Source organism: Opisthocomus hoazin, chromosome 5 (assembly GCF_030867145.1).
Source record: "Opisthocomus hoazin isolate bOpiHoa1 chromosome 5, bOpiHoa1.hap1, whole genome shotgun sequence".
NCBI classification, from domain to species: Eukaryota; Metazoa; Chordata; class Aves; order Opisthocomiformes; family Opisthocomidae; genus Opisthocomus; species Opisthocomus hoazin.
In genome coordinates, this window is record NC_134418.1 from 12,997,111 (window position 1) to 13,013,880 (window position 16,770).

The 16,770-nt window shown below is 39.6% G+C and overlaps 1 protein-coding gene across 12 annotated transcripts in view; it reads left to right on the plus strand.

Moving 5' to 3' along the window:
- Positions 1–16,770, plus strand: part of ABLIM2 (actin binding LIM protein family member 2) — a 150,578-nt gene that overhangs the window by 101,035 nt on the left and 32,773 nt on the right. For 6 of the 12 annotated variants that reach the window (XM_075420440.1, XM_075420441.1, XM_075420445.1 and 3 more), the window contains 4 exons: positions 4,206–4,352; positions 7,731–7,763; positions 10,699–10,819; positions 12,457–12,555. In XM_075420440.1, coding sequence (XP_075276555.1) covers positions 4,206–4,352; positions 7,731–7,763; positions 10,699–10,819; positions 12,457–12,555 — 400 coding nt within the window. The remainder of the gene's footprint in view (positions 1–4,205; positions 4,353–7,730; positions 7,764–10,698; positions 10,820–12,456; positions 12,556–16,770) is intronic. The other 6 variants (XM_075420446.1, XM_075420450.1, XM_075420448.1 and 3 more) reach the window with 4 other exon arrangements.

Sequence of the window (16,770 nt, forward strand, 5' to 3'; positions counted from 1 at the left end):
GTTCATGGTCTAAGAAGTGCTAGCTCTGGAGAGCTCACAGAGAGAATTTAAAATAACAACTATGATAAAAGCTTGTGCTGAGTATTTTGTCAATGCCAGGTGTACCTTGCTTGTCATAATTGCTACAGCTAATGTTCATGGCCAAATTCTCACAGCTACCGCCAATGGGTAAAAAAATATCCACAAGTGTGGCGTGTTGCATACAAACATCTCTTGGAGAGCTTCCAGTATTCCCTGTTCTTTGTCATGTCCAAGTATCCCTCAGGTAGGCAGATCATACTCATTGGACAGGACCATATGCAGAGGAAACTGCTGGAGATGCGATTGACGGCCGGAGAAGTTATTATACAAAGATTAAGGGCTTTTATCTACCACACTGAAACAAGCAAGAGTGCCTTGGAGTCAAACTTGTATTTTTTTTTTTAAGTAAAAATTAGTTTGAATGCAGTATATCCTTTATCTGAGTAAGATTGAACTAGAAGTGGAGGAACTGCCCCTTATCTAAACGCTCATTGGTATTTCTGAGTTCTCCTACCAGCAGAGCTCCCTGCTGGTGGATACCAGTGATATATTCCTATTTAAAAAATGTCGTTGCCTGAACTGCTGTGAAGACAATTTATTGTGCTAGGAGCCTCTTGCCATGTAAGCACTTTCTTTGGCCAGATGGTCTCTATCTCTCCAGCCATGCACTACTTCTTTGTTTTTATAAGCATGAGCATTCTTCTAAGATTTAAATGTTTTTAGTGATATTTATCTAACTGGTGGATGGTACCGTTTTTCTTGATGTTGGTCATTACATCTTTAAATATGCTTCACAGGCTGTTAAAAGTCAAGGACAAACCTCCATTCTCTTTTTCTGTGGTTTTTTTTTTCCAAAGGATATCATTAAATCAGCACACAACTCTAATGTTTGTTGCTGTAATATGCTTTAGAGGCAGCTGGGACTGTGAAAGAATTAAGTTCTCTAGCAAATATGAGTCAGTTAGAAAAAAAGATTCCCCAGAGGCATGCAAGTTCTTGCTATATCTGTCTCATTTCTGACTGCTTAATTGTCCAGACTGTGAGACTGATTAAATCCTGCTTTGGCTTTCATGAACAGGAAAATAAAAAGGATTAAAAACATGTTATTGGACTTCTATATTATCAAAATGTTTCTTTGGCTATGTTTCCGTCTGTTTTCTATTACAGAAGAGTTATGACTTATGGAGATGCGCAAGATTTGTCTTGAGTGTTTTCATGATTCGTTTTGCCAAACCTAAATTCATGCTGCCACTGAAAGGAAGGTCCCACTCACACGTGGCCCCGTCCCTCTCCAGCCATGTCCTCCCATCTCTTCTTTAGTGCTAGTACTAGTGGGTACACAGAGGTATGTTCAGTCAGATTTGAGACCAGGTTTGGCTAAAAAATAACACAGGAAAAACCTGCAGCCAACCAAAAGGCAAAAAAAGACCCAACCATCTACATGTCTTGCTAATGTAGAAGGCAGAGCAGAGTGGAAGGTGCACACAGGACAGCCGTTTTCAGCAGTAGCATTGATTTGGATCTTTAAAACCAATGATGAAACTGTACCTTAGCAACCAGTGAGCTCTGTGAAGTATTGTGTTTGACATAAGAGAGTTTAGAGAAAAAGGTTAAAGCTTAGGAACTGTGAATTCATGGTGCTCATACTTTCAAAGGCATCAAGTCAGAGCAATGCAATAATTTTGAACAACGTGCCACCTCATGGGAGACATGTTCCTGCGTCATGGTGCGGAGTGGTCAGCTAAGGAAAGATGAAGAAAGTGTGTTTTGACTAAACCTGAATGTGGTTCATACAGATGGTTTACTAAAGCCATATCACTTTTTCTTCATTTTTTGATATCAGGCATTGGTGTCTTCTTGCACGGAGAGAGGGCATAGGCCAATCCTTTCTGAAGTTAATGGGCATCTTTTCATGGTCTTTAGTGATGGCTTCATTATGTTTAGACTGAAATTTACCCCACTGCTGACATCCCCTCAAAGTCCCTAAATATCACTTAAAAATCAGTTAATTTCTAAATTGTGCCATTAAATAGGGCTTAAATAAAAGTCCTTCCTTATCTAAATTTTATGAAGAACGCATTAGGTGCTCCCTGCAAAGATATATCTGACTGGAAGGTTTAGGTTATGTTACACAGCTGTGTTGTATGTTCTCATACCAGGAATAGAAATCACTTTGTTTTTTCGTACAGATCATATTTGCAATTATACAATTGTAAAATTACATATTCCAAATGAAATAGATACTCTAAACTTAGAGCATGGTTTTAACAGAATCCAAAATACCAGATTATTGAAGAAATGGCTTAAAAGCCTCTTAGCTGTAATTTGAGCCTTCCCTAGCACAACTGAATTCTGCTCACGTATTTGAAAGTAGGTGAAACATAAAATAAAAATCAATGTAGGCTGAACATCCGTAGAATTAAGTGTTTAGAAAGCAGCTGTATCTCTGAAGTGTTTTTTCATCCAAATTTGCCTACATTTTGATATTTAAACTGAAAGGAATTATGTAACTAGACAAGTTTTACTCCTGACAGTTCTGAAATCTAGTGGGAGGATCTGAAGTTGCACTTCTGCGTGGAGAGAGAGAGAGAGGCTAAAATTACCATAATTCACATTTAAACAATCCCAATTCTGAACTTCTTTGAGTTCACTAGAATAATCTTCACAACACTGGATACCTTAAAAAAGAAATTATCACAGCCTCCTTGGCCTTCCTTGTAGGTAGAATGCTGCCCAAAGTCTTCCTGGAACAGACCTGAGGGACAGACAGCACCTTACCTTTGCATGACCTCTTCCTGCATCAGAGCTTGCCACTGGCTTCTCAGTAGGGAGAGATTTATTTTCATTAAGAGGCTGCTTCATTGCTCTTTAGCCTATGAAGGTAGCTGCAAGGAAGGTGAGAGCTGTAGATCACTGAATAATCATTTGATTAAAATACACCTTTTCATTAGTTTTGAGGATGAGAATATGTGATGGTGATGGCAGCTTTGTTCCACTCTCTTAGTTAAGAGGAATCTTCCTCCTTGTCATGTTGCTTATGTTTACACAAACGAATACATTGTTTTAGAAAAAGAGATAAATGAAAGCTGTCACGCTAAAATTTTCCTATATAACCTAATAGAAAACTTCCCTGGAAAATCTGTTGAACTTTTCTTAGTTCTTACTGAGATAAAATATAATCCCTACACACATAGATGCTGGATACTTTCACATTTTTGCATGTGGAAAACATTATTACAGTTTTACAGCTGATCATACTGAGATTTTCAGAGAATAGTGAGGTTCACTCATCATTTTGTTGCCAACAAAGATCTTACCGTCCTGCAAAGCCTGAAGTGGGAATGAGACGATTATGCTGCCCATTTCTCCCCTGTCAATGTGGCCAGCTTGTCATTGTATCTACACAGCAGCACGTGCTGGGTACAGTTTTGGTGCAAGTTACCGTTATCCTTATGATAATCTGTGAAATGTGGCATTTTGATAATGATACTTTTGGAATAAGCGTAGTAAGAGGAGAATGGGGAGCGACACAGCCCTTTCCCTCTGTTGGCGGAGTGAGTCTCATGGAAGGATTTGAACTTTACTTAAGTGGCATCTGTGATCCTCCAGCTAATCCACCATCGTGCAAATCCATCATCTACTGATTTGTGACCCATAATTAAGGGCTACTCAGACGTAGTCAGGAAGGGAGGTGAAACTGTGGGACACAGCTGAATGGAAAAAATTAAAGACCTGACTAAAGTTTTTCAACATCTGGAGAGTGTATGTTGGAAATACTATTTATTTATTCACTGCTGCTTGTGGTAGGGGAACCCTGCACACCGAAACCACTTTAAAATTAAGGGCGTTTTGACTGAAAAAGACTACAGTATCTGTCCCGCATGTCTCTGTGAGCTGGCAGTAAGCGGGGTATAACTGAGGGAGCTGGAATGATGCCATGCTATTCCTCCTATTAGCCAAATGTGAGCGACAAAGAGAAGTAGAAAGCACCAGTATATAAAAAGAAACCAGCGATAATATTTAGCATTGTGTAGTAAATGTAAGAGATTTAAATGCACATGAACAGAAAAGGTTGTTTATTACTATGATGATGACTCTTCTGCCCACGTGAATCTGTCCTTTTCTGATTGCATCCTGATCATATTCTTTCTTATTCTCACTGCTTTCTTTCCTCCTTTTCTTAGGCAAAGCTTGGAGATGAAATTCTTGACTACAGGGATTTGGCTGCTCTTCCTAAAAATAAAGCCATCTATAACATTGACCGCCCAGATATGATCTCCTATTCTCCATATATCAGTTACTCTTCAGATGACAGGCATAGTTATGGGGAGGTACTGAAACACGGGTGTTTTTTCTACTATGAATTTGAGATTTTATGTGCATCATTAAACATGCTGCTGAACACTCTAAAACATGTGCATAATTTTTAAAAAATTTTTATGACTTCAGTTAACTGAGTCTTGTCATCCATTCATTCGCAAGGCATTTTAGCCTTCCAAAAACAAGCGAGATATTCATTTCACTTTTTAGTTTGTGGAAATTAAAGAATTGCTTTCCATGATCATTTTTTAAACAGATGACATGTAATTAAAATATGTTTTTCTATGGGAGGAGTTCTACATGCATGTGGTAGGAAACAGGAGCCATTGCTAATTATAATGCAAAAATCAGAAGCGAAGCCAAATGTCTTTCATGATTTTTTTTTTAAGTGTACCATGTTATTTTGGTAACACAACAATGGTATCACTTTCCTATGTATAAATTTCTTTCAACTGTCTCTTACTAAAGTTCATTTTCATGTCATGCATGCATTTCAACCTATTCATATGCAGAGCTAATATTACACAGTCTGTGCTAATGAAATCTAATTTAACATAATCTTACTAATATTAATTCTGTTTTTTGTGAGGCATATTTGTATATAACTCCTGTCATGCAAGTTAGCTTTTCTTCCCTAACCATATCTATCTTTTTTCTCAATTTCCCATTTCTTTTCTAATTTTAGATAATGTTTTAAAAATAAAACCTGTTGTATGTACTAGGTATATTATCAAGATATATATGGTCTAGAATGGAAGTCTGTATTGTTCTCCACAGGTGTAAGTGAATGGCTAGAAATAAATACTATAAATAATAGCCATACTGTTTATAATAGCCTCAGTGCTACTATCACTTACACCTTTTACAGTTAATCTACTAAATCTGCTAAAGTCTCAGTACTACTTTCAGGTGAGGTGCAGCACATGTTAGATCTTGGAGATTCCCTTCCAAACCTTCTCTGTACAATGCTGAACCACAGTAGCTCAATTATAATGCATGCTAAAAGAATTAAGATTGTATCTAGTAAATGGTTTAAATGGTATTTAGGTTTCTGAATTCACAAAACTGAATGCTGCTTGCTAGCCCTGAACTTGTAGAGTACAAACATTTCGTTTCTATGTCAAAATCTGTGGGTGCTGATAATGTTTGTGGCTCTCCTCAGCTGCCAATTTACATCTAGACTTGGCATATGAGACATCTAGGCTTGGCAGAGGTGCATAGACTAAACAGCCTTCCACCCAGCTCTTGTGAAGTCTCACTCGTTGCACCCGCTCCAAGGTAGTGGTTACAAAACAGTCGCACCCAGCATAAATCTGTAAGGCTGCTGGAGGGAGTTTCCCCCTGCCTTCCCTCAGCATCTCCTTGACCACTTGCTTCTGCTCCTCTCCTTTGCCAGAGCAAGCATCCGTGGGTCTGTGGTAGGGCTTAGGTTTGTTCTGAACCCCTGGTGTTATCTACTCCATGCTGTCACTCGAAGGCTGGAGATCCCGCAGGCAGGACAACTGCCCAATGATGTGGTGAAACTGCCCATCTTGGTAGCAGCCCAGCCTTTGCTGGGACCCAGCGGCTGTGAACTGTGGGAACCTCAGCATCGCACTTTCAGGAGTGGGATAGAAGGTAGTTGCAGTTGAGGTCTAAAAAAATCAACCAGCCAAAGAAATAAATTCACAGCAAAGAGGGTATTGCTGCTGTCAGCTGCCTTTAGTGGGTAGCTCGGTCATGAGACCATGACAGGAGAGGTTTATTGGGACAACTAGAGTCATTGCCCTTTTTGTTAAACATATAACTTAGCAGAAGATAAAAGGGACCACATCATGAATGAGAGCCTTTTCCCTTGGGGCTGTAGGAGACACCTACACTGTTTGCACCACCAGCTTAATGCTGTCTCCGGTAGGTCTGTGCCAATGTATGCAATTATGTCAGCAAGACTTCAGTGATATCTTAAAAAAGTGGGGTCCAGTCATCTGTTTCTAGGTGTCTAAACCAGGAGGGGATTTTGGGCTGTGCTTGCAATGCCCAACATTGCATTGCACATTTTCGTGATGCTCCAGATATTTACATCCTTGATATTGCCAGGGGGAAAAAAAATGACATAGAATTGTAGAATATCTCAAGTTGGAAGGGACCTGTAAAAATCATGGAGTCCAGCTCCCTGCTCCTCACAGAACTACGTGAAAATAGACCATATGACTAAGAAAGTTGTCCAGACGCTTCTTGAACTCCAACAGGTGTGGTGCCATGACCGCTTCCCTGAGGAGTCTGTTCCAGTGACCAACCACCCTCTCAGTGAAGAACCTGTTCCTAATGTCCAGTCTGAACTTCCCTTGACGCAGCTTCATTCCATTTCCTTGTGCCCTATCACTGGTCACCAGAGAGAGGGGATCAGCATCTGCCCCTCTGCTGCCTCTCTTAAGGGATCTGTAGATTTCCACAAGGTCACCCCTCAGCCTTCTCTTCTCCAGGCTGAACAAACCAAGGGACCTCAGCCTCTCCTTGTAAGTCTTGCCCTCGAGACCTTTCACCATCTTGGTAGCCCTCCTCTGGACACACTCTAGTAGTTTGGTGTCCTTCTTATATTGAGGCGCCCAAACCTGCAGATAGTGCTCGAGGTGGGGCCGCATCAGTGTAGAGTGGGACGATCGCCTCCCTTGACCGGCTAGCTATGCTGTGCTTGATGCACCCCAGGACACGGTTGGCCCTCTTGGCTGTTGGGGCACAGTGTTGACTCACATTTAACTTGCCACCAACACAGACCCCCAGATCTCTTTCCGTGGGGCTGCTCTCCAGCCTTTTGTCCCCCAGGTTGTATGTACATATATCCTGTCTTCCAAATCTCAGCATCCTGGCTACACCTGCAGCTGCAATAGTTTCAGTAGATTTCTGCTCAACTAACCGAGTTTAGCCTTTCATTTTGAAAGGAAAATGAATAAGCAGCAAATTTTCAAATTACATTATGTTTAATTAAAGATTAAGTAATACAGATTTCTTTCTTTCCTTTAAAACAGCCAGCTCTGAGCAACAAAGTTCTAGTTCAGATTTTGGAGCTGCTTCAATGAAGATTTAACTAGGGCTAGTCTCTCGTTTCAGGCAGTTACTTTAAATGTGAGTTTCTCTACTATCAGCACTCTCTGTGGTACAGTACTGGACTCACCAGACTCCAGGATTTTGTAGTAAAGAAATGAACAAAAGCTCTATATGAAATTATTTAGCTCTTATTCCTTATTTACTTCTTTAAAAACAAATAAAAATTGCCCTAACTTAATTGACAGGTGTATTTCATAACTGTATCATGTTATACATGGATATTGATATTTTAAGAGTAGTTCTTCTCACAAGTAACATCATGCATGAATTTGTATCACTAATTTGTTGTGTGTTGCTGTTTGCAGTCACCTCAGTTGCTCTCTCCAACACCTACTGAGGTAATCCCCAATGCCTTTGTTCTCCTCTTCTGACCCATTTTGTGATGCGTAAACCCGGCCATATTGATAACCAGCAGCGTCCGAAATGTGGGGTTTGCCTCCTGCCTCTGCAGTGCATGGGGGTTTATAATTTGTGTTTTTTAGAGTGTTACTTGTGTTGAATACGTGCTCTGCTTCTGGATTGTCATCTGTATGCATCTATCTCCACTGTCATCCATGTTTCTGCTTTCCAAAATAAAGGTTGTATTGTGGTCACTTCTTCAAGCTCTACTAAATAAATTAGTTTGGGAAATATGATTTATGTTTACATTTAAAGCTGCCAGCAGGAGTTGACTTGAATTAATGCTTGGCATAGCTCTCTTCTTTTTTATTTTTATTTTTTTATTCCACAAAGAGTTAAACTATTTATACTATTTGTGCACACATACTGTTAAGTCATTAGCATATACCTGAACTTCTAGGTCTGTGTGTTTTAATGTGCATTAATGATCAAAGCCAGTTATTGTTTCAAGAAACATCACCTTGGAAGCTGAAAAAGCATTTCACTTAGCTTCCCAGATAGTAACTCTATCACGTATCACAGGCCTGGCTAATTTCTCCATTATTCCAATTTTACGTTAAGAGAACTGTATTGCAAAATTCTGGTAACAGTGGAGAATTGTGAATTTTCATTAAGGATTATTAATGACAAATTGTCATTGTGAGCATTGGTTAAACAGAAAAGTTAACCAATATAAATGCAATTTAATTGATAGTTTAAAAATAAAAATATGTTTTATTCAATATTGGATTTCATGAACTTGAGTGACTGTTCCTTACAGAGACAAAGAGTATACGAAAGATACGGTCTGAAATAATCAACATGAAATCTTGGTGTTTTGGAAGATTATAATAATTTCCTTTTAATTAGCTATCAGTTAGCAAACAATCATACTATTAAATTCCAGAAGTCATACTGGTGTGGAGGCTGTTGTTGCCATGATTCATGTTATGTGAATTCTCCAGGTTATCCATCTTTGCCATGCTCTCTCTCTCTGAAGAGTCTATGACTAGGCGCTCAGGCATCATCATCTGCAAACTTATCACCAGTTTTGTTGCAGGGCTTTTTATTAGAAGAAAATTCCACTGTATCATAAAATTGGACACATCATAGACCATTAGCTAACACTCATATGATATTTAAATATCATCACAAGATTTTCTAGAGACATTGCTATACTGCCTGTAAATCTCTTTGCAAGGGCTAGAGTGGGTATTCAATAATGTAGCTACTTTGGGAGGGAAACGTCTCAAACTGGGCATAGAGGAGTTGGTGGCAGAATGCCTACAGAACGCTGCATGCCTGGGAAGGCATCAGTTGTTCTCACTGTTTTGTATAATTTCTTCTGAAATGGATGATAAAGCAATAATGCTACTTACCACTATGCAAAACTGATTTCCTGTTTTTAAAAAGGTTGTCAGTGAGTCTGGGGTGAGGTGGAAGGGATGGAACACACCTGAACCAGAGGAGAAAAACTGGTGATGGGACAACATTCTACATCTCTATGGTGTCAAGGATAATTCCAGAGAATCCAAACGGGAAACTGCATTAATCTAAAGATTAATAGATGGATATAATTATAACTAAATAATGGATATAAGTCCTGATAAGAATCTGGGAGAAGAGGATGGGGCTAAGTAGGATCTCCTGTATGTTTAAATGATGAATGATCCTGTTGGAGTCACATTGATGCCTAAAGATGTCCCAGTATTCATAGCAAGTGACTAACGCCTGCTATAGTATAGCTTATCTTCACTCCTACTGGAATGGGAGAGGGGAAGCATTTCTTGGAGTCTGACTTTCTGTAAGGGAGCATCTCCAGGTTACACTGATTTGTTCTAATTTGAAGCTAGCTCAAGCCAATTCTCACCTGTCTTAAACAAGAAATTTGAATTTGCTTTTATAGCTAGCTTACAAAAAGTAATTTCCACATCTAATTCACTCAGTAATAGAATCATAGAATCATGGAATGCTTTGGGTTGGAAGGGACCTTTAAGAGGTCATCTAGCCCACCCCCCCCCTGCAATAAGCAGAGATATCTTCCACTAGACCAGGTTGCTCAGAGCCCTGTCCAACCTGGCCTTGAATGTTTCCAGGGATGGGACCTCCACTACCTCTCTGGGCAACCTGTTCCAGTGTTTCACCACCCTCACTGTAAAATATTTCTTCCTTATATCTAGTCTAGACCTACCCTCCCTTAGTTTAAGTGCTTTTAAATTGCAGTTGCAATTTAATTAGCTATAGGGAGTGAGGGGGTTGGAAAGGGTGTACGTGGTTTTAAATGGTTGAAGCCAAGGGTTTAGTGGGAAATGGGTTGTATGACTTGCTTTGCACAATGCTGCTGTATTAATGCTAATGCTATATATGAGTGTTTGTATCAGTTACCTAGCTAGTGATGACCATGGTATGCCGGGCAATTTATACAGCAGACACAGTCATTTCTGTGATGTAATGAAGCCAACAAATACTGATTTTTGTGTTGCCTGTAACCATTATCCATCCATTCATACGGGTACGAAGTGACCGTAGTACTATCACGCTAACCCAATCTCATCTTCCACCCACCTGTGTATGTTCAGGGAATTACACTGTCCTGAAACAATATTTCTGCGGTGTCATGTGCTTTTTAAATTGTATTGTCCTTTTAAATTCATGTATGTGCTGACTTTCCTGGGAACATGACCATTTTCTGATACTTGGCAGAGCTCCTTCAGTCACACTGCGGTGGAGGTGCTTACAGCTGAAAGCTGCCTCATTTCATTTGGATTGCATGGAGCCTTACGACAGCATCGACTTCCATCTACCTGGCACAGCAATGTGCAAAATGGCATATTCTGCCTGTTTCGGAAGTGATTTCTCTTCCCTAACGACATATATTTCCTCTCTTCCTCTCAGGGTGACCAAGATGACAGATCTTTCAAGCAGTACAGGACGTCAAGTCCTAGCTCTGCTGGCTCACTGGGCTATGGTCGCTACACTCCAACCTCCCATTCTCCTCAGCATTACAGCAGACCAGGTAATCGAAAAGCAGCCTTATTTGTACTCTAGGTTTTTCCACTGCTTTGTCTTATGGTGTAGGTAGGATAGACTCCTGCAGACGGGGGTTTAAGGTGGAGTAGCAGTTCATTTCAGTGGTTTCTTTACTGTGAACAGAGATTCCCATGGGGAGAAAGGAAACAAGTGCTTTAGGAATGAGTTTTTGGGAATGAGTTGTTTTTTGCACCTCTTTCACGGTGCAGCATGGTAACAGTGGATGCACACAAAGCCAAGAGGGTAATTGAATGACTCTTTAGCCCTTCTTGTACCTCAGGGCTCTGGTCCCTGTCTCTTCTCCGCAGTGCAAGGGCTGGAGGAGTGACTAGTGGTCCTAATGACTGGATTTCAAAGGACAGGTTGCTTTAGTTGAGAAGCTTACAGCAATATTTATTGCAGCATTGAGCTGCAGTAGCAGCTGTGTTGCACAGAGAGGAGGGATCACCTCCTTTTGATCTTTGCATGGGGATCCCTTACAAAAGCACTCTCACATTTGGGTACTGTACAGAGTTTCATCCTTGGAAATAATCAACTAGATTACTCAAAATTAATTCTAATATTTCTCCACTCCATCATTTGGGTGGGAAACACAGAGCATTAGTATTATTTTCTTGGTGTCTTTTAATTTCATTGGGGACACATTGTAAACTAGCTTGGAAAACTGGGAGTTCTTGATCTTTCAAGTGGAAATTAAAATTTTATGGGTAAAAGAAAAAGTTTTTACAGGAATTGAATATTTGTACTACATAAAGTCTTTGATAAAGTGGAAATGGTGGAAATGAAATTGAGTATCAAAGATCTATTAAAGAGAGGAAAGGTTAGTCTCCACTGAAGGTCTGGCAGCTGTGTCATGCGTAAGCTTAGCTGCACACTGTTAAAGCAAGGAGGAAGGATGAAAGAAATTCCAAAATAATTCTAATGTTTTACAGCTTCATTGAAAATTTAGAAGATAGTCATCATAATTGCCATTTTTAAGAATTGCCATTAGTCCTCAGAAAAATGCTGTGAGGATATTGTTACAACAAAGCAAACAAAGATGTCTTTTGAGCGTGTTTTTCCAAGTACTTAATCACATCTAACTTTCAGAGCTCAAATAACTGCAGGTTGTTTCTTCAAATGCTTAAATTAGCCAATGCACTTCAGTGTCCTGGTGCGTCGTGAACTAAATCCTACCAGTGTGCACCGATGGCAGTGAGAACTGGACCCACTCGTAGCGCAGTTCTCAGCAGAGACAAGGCTTTCTCCATTTCATTTCATTAGATCCATTATGAGCATATATCATTCCCTCTTGCAGCTTTTGAATATTCAGATTTTCCCCTGAGTGCAGCTATGCTTTTTGTGGTGCCTTTTCTGGAATATTTTCTGATGCATTCGATTATCAGCATTTTGTATGATACTCATTCTGTCTGCAGAAAGCTGGTGTCCCTTGGCCAACCACATAGTACGGCCACTGTGATGTTTTTAGCAATAACCAGAGAAAGATGAAGTCTTAAATATAACCTGTAAGTTTTCTAAGCATCAGAAGGAAAATATTCCAGAAAAAAAGGATGGCATTGTAATTTGTGGCTTTCAGTAAGTGAACTAAATAGTTTATTTTCACTTACTCTCTGTTGCCCCCAGCTGGTACTCAGAGTCTTGGTACCAGTAGCTGCATCTCCCTGCCCCAACACCCAAGCCCTACATCTACATTCAGACATCATTACATCCCTTTCTTCAAAGGTAAGGTCCAGGAATGCAAAACTGTGCTGTGATACTGTAGACTTCTTCAGATGTGTTTCACTTTTATGTCTGTGCAAGCATGGCTTCCACTTGGATAAAATTTGTCTCAGTTCTGTGCAAGTGCTTTCTTGATGTACTGTGCGAATTTTAAGAACTGAGTGGGTATGGGTTGTTTTATTTTTGCTTTTTTTTCAGTGAGTGTTAAATGTTTTTCGAAGGGGTGGTGGAAAGGAATTAGATTTTCTAATGAAAATGAGGGAGGAAAATGATTTTGAAGTCTGTTTGTTCTTATCTACAGTGTTTACCCTATTTTGGTGATGTTAAATAAATATTATAACAAGCTTATACATTGGATCCAATATTGGATGATCAGTTATCTAACCTCCTAACCTACATTTAGGGTTTCTTCACATCATTTGCAACATTACCAAAAATTATGCCAGATAAGCTGGTTAAATCATTATTTGCTCTGATTAGCAAATAATGGTATAAAACAGAGTAACTGAGTCTAGTCTCCTTGCCATTATGTTTTTGTGATTTTTTTGCAGTGGATATTAACTTTTAAAGACCTTTATGTTGCAGATGTGAGACAGTAACGAGAACTTTTGAGGCAAAGGCTATTTTGTTTAGCTAGTTAGTTAAATGTCAGAAAGAGAAGACATTCAGCTACCACGTGTCTTCCCTTGCATCTCTCCCCTCTAGTAACGATACGAGTAGGGAGGAGACTTGAATGATGAATGCCAAACATCTTCAGTGTCTGTTCCTTGACTCTCATGTACTGTTTGATTTAATAAAGCAAAGCTGATCTTCTTGCCATTGTAACCATGACAGAAAAGGAAGCGACCCTCTGCAAGAACCAGACTATGAACAGGTCTGACATGCAAACTCAGAGGAATAGCAGGCACTCATTGCCTTTGGAAAAAATAACTAATGCATCTTCGTTGGGCCCTAATGCATCCAGAAACAGTTCTGCCCAAAGTCAGCTGAATTTCACTGGTATAGACAGGAACAGAATCAGGATTCAGTCTTCCAAATGTGATCTCTGAGAGAAAATTTTGGAGGAAAAAGCTGATGAGATTGAACTGCTTGTTGCCATTTTAAAGTCTACCTGCAAATCTCCTTCCCACATCACAAGCACTCGCCCCCCCAGACATTTCATGGAAGGCTGGCACACACCTTGGTATTCCCTGAGGTGCTGCTTGAACAGTTTTTTCATCTGTCCTCCAAATTTGGACAGTATTATTCAACCTGATGTACTGAGTAAAAAAAAAAACAAAACTCTTTAGTGTGCTGCAGTGCATGATTTCACTGTATGGAGAGCTTTCACTCGAAAGCCCACCTGCAGTTGCTTAGCAGCACTCCTGTTATAACGAGTTTCTGTTCAGTGCTACCTGCTGTTGCTCAGAGCAGCAGCAATTACTTTGTGCTGCTGTTTGGTGGATGAAAACCTCAAGTGGCAGCACCTTGTGCCCAAACAATTATTAGTAGTGTGATCAAAATTATAATAATTTGCAATTCTGCAGCACTTTTTATCAAGGAGCTAAAATATTTTGCAAGCAGTAGCTTACAGTGCCTCACAGGAGTGCTGTGAGGCACATGAGACTGTTTATAGTTTTTCTATATAGGTAATCCTGAGCCCAGCAGATGTTATATAGATTATCCACTGTTTTACACTGAATTAATGTCTCAGTGTGACAGGAGCCAGAAGGTGTTCCCCATCCTCACCAAGTTCTGTGAGTTCCAGACTGTATTTTTCCTTATCTTGAGAAGCCTTTTGAGGGCGTCGATGTGATACGTTTTTCTCTTTGAAGTGGTTACTGTGGGAAGAGTAGGATTGTACGAATAGTTGCTTTGTATCCAGACCAAGGTTAACATTGTAATTTCAGTTTTAAAAAGTGAAATCACACTCATTTAAAAAATTTTTATTAAATCCAAAAATATGACACTGCTTAATAATACTAGAAGCAATCATTGTAAAACCAGCACTCTGCAATCATCATAAAAAAATATTTCTTTAAGCTTCCAGAAGACAGAGATGTGACTACACTAGGGAAATTAAAACAGGCAGAATCTTCCTGTTGACTTCACTGAGTTTGCATCATATTCTTTCAGAGAATTACATGTTTCATCATTTTTCCAGTGAAAAATATAATTACTCAGTTCCTTTTCTTTCTTCAGTATACTGTAGTCTAGTTCACATGAAGTGTAATAGGGTGAGCTATTCTTTATCATGCAGATGACTTAGTTATGCTCTTTTAAGGAGTTTTGTCTTCAGAATGTCCTCAGAATAAATCCTGTGACAGCCTTGCTTGAAGAAAGCTTCACAGTTCATGCCCTTGTGAATCATAGGGTGCGATATTCCAAGCACCAACCCTTGGTGTAACCCTTCCTCTTGCGGTGACGGAGTCAGTGAGCATACAGTGCTGAGCCCTGCTGAAAAAATGCATACTTAAAACATGGTGGAAAGTATCTTGCCTTTCTAGTGCAGGAGCACAGCTTCCTAAGTCTATTTCTTTGGCTTTGAAAGCTTGAAAAGAATTAGTCATCAAACTTCAAAATACTTTGTTGATCTTAATGCACGGCGTACAGAGATGTTAAGGGATCCAGTTTCAGGAGTAGGCTCTGACATCTCCCTTGTTAGGCCAGTGGTATCTGTTTGATGTTCAATCCCAAACTTAGACAGCTCTTACTGTAACTTGTTATCGAATTTCCCATCCTCCCAGATAAGATAAAAGCTGACTAGGAAGGAGATATAAGCAATGTGATACTGTTTCTGACAGTCTCTTGAAAAGGGAGCATGGTCTGAGCTCTGGTCAGTTGTCTCCCCACACACAAAAGGTTAAAAGAGCAGCCTACCCTGTCAGCAGCCAGAAGACACAAGGAAGTTTTTGTGGTTGACACTCAAGTTCAAAGTAAACCTTTCCAGATTCTTTCCAAGTTAAACAAAATCCAGGGAAGAGTTCATGATTCTGGTTTTTTGCTGTGCACTGGCCAGTAAAGCAGATCACAGCCTGCAGCTGCTTGTGGCAGAAGACAAAACCAGAAGTTTGAAAAATATCTCTCTCTGGTAGTTTTATTTTCTCTGAGACCGTATTTGAAGTTCTTCTTCAGTGTATACCAGGCAAACCTTGAAAGAGACAAATTCGTGGCAAAGTGTCATTTTAGAGATTTTTATTATAGGCTAGATTCAATGGCTGTCTGGAGTTCTTAAACATGAACTTTGTACATGGGTCTTCCGTTTGCACTATTATTAAATACATATTTTTTTATGCAAAATGTGAAATGCAGCTACTCTTTTGTGTTTGTCCAAATTGGCGGCAGAGCTATAAATATAATTTAAATGTGCACCAGCTTGTACAAGTGGGCTGCAAGAACTTTTTCCCTAATTTCATCCTTAATTCTTCCCTTTCAAGCAAGTTAGAGGTGATAGCTTTGCAAACTGCTTCACCCAGGCGATCCTTGCATCGAGCAGTTCACAGATCTGCTGTCCTCTGGTACTTGTGCTTGTATCCTGTTTTCTTACAAGTTTATTCCTCTTAATCAATGCTTCCTCCTGATTCACAGCTGACACCCTACCCTGTCCTGGAGAATGACTCTCTATGTCCGTATGATGCCAGCACCGTGGGGTCACTGCTCAATGAAGTAATTATTCATGGAACTCATATGAATATGACTTTTTAATAATATGCCAATTTGAAGTAAATGAGGAATGAATACACTACTAAAATCACTTGAAAACTGTCCTTTTTTTTAAAATTAAAAAATTTCCGTAGTAACATCACTTTGGGATCAAGATTTTTAAGGTTATTGGAGTTGTAAAGGATCTTACTTAAATAAGTGTCTGCCACTACTCTTTGCATTCAAATTTGGAGTGAGGCTTCTTCCATGTAGTAGGGATGACCAAGCATCTGGGCAGCAAGCAGCAAAGAAAGAGGGAATTAATAAATGTGCAGTGAAAACCTGTCACCACTTCTTTCCTTCCAAAAGCAAAGCGTGAATCAAGAAACTGAATAGCTGTCTGGTTCCTTATCTGAAGACAACTTGATTGCAAGCTAGTGGTGACCCACCAGATTTTTAGTAATGCCATAATTCTTCCCTTACTTTTTGGAAGGATCATAGGCTATGGGCACATGCAATTGTAATTTCAGTTTCTCAACTGCTCTGACTACATTTTTTCAATGAGAAGTCACTGTTATTGAGTACACAGTGGTAATG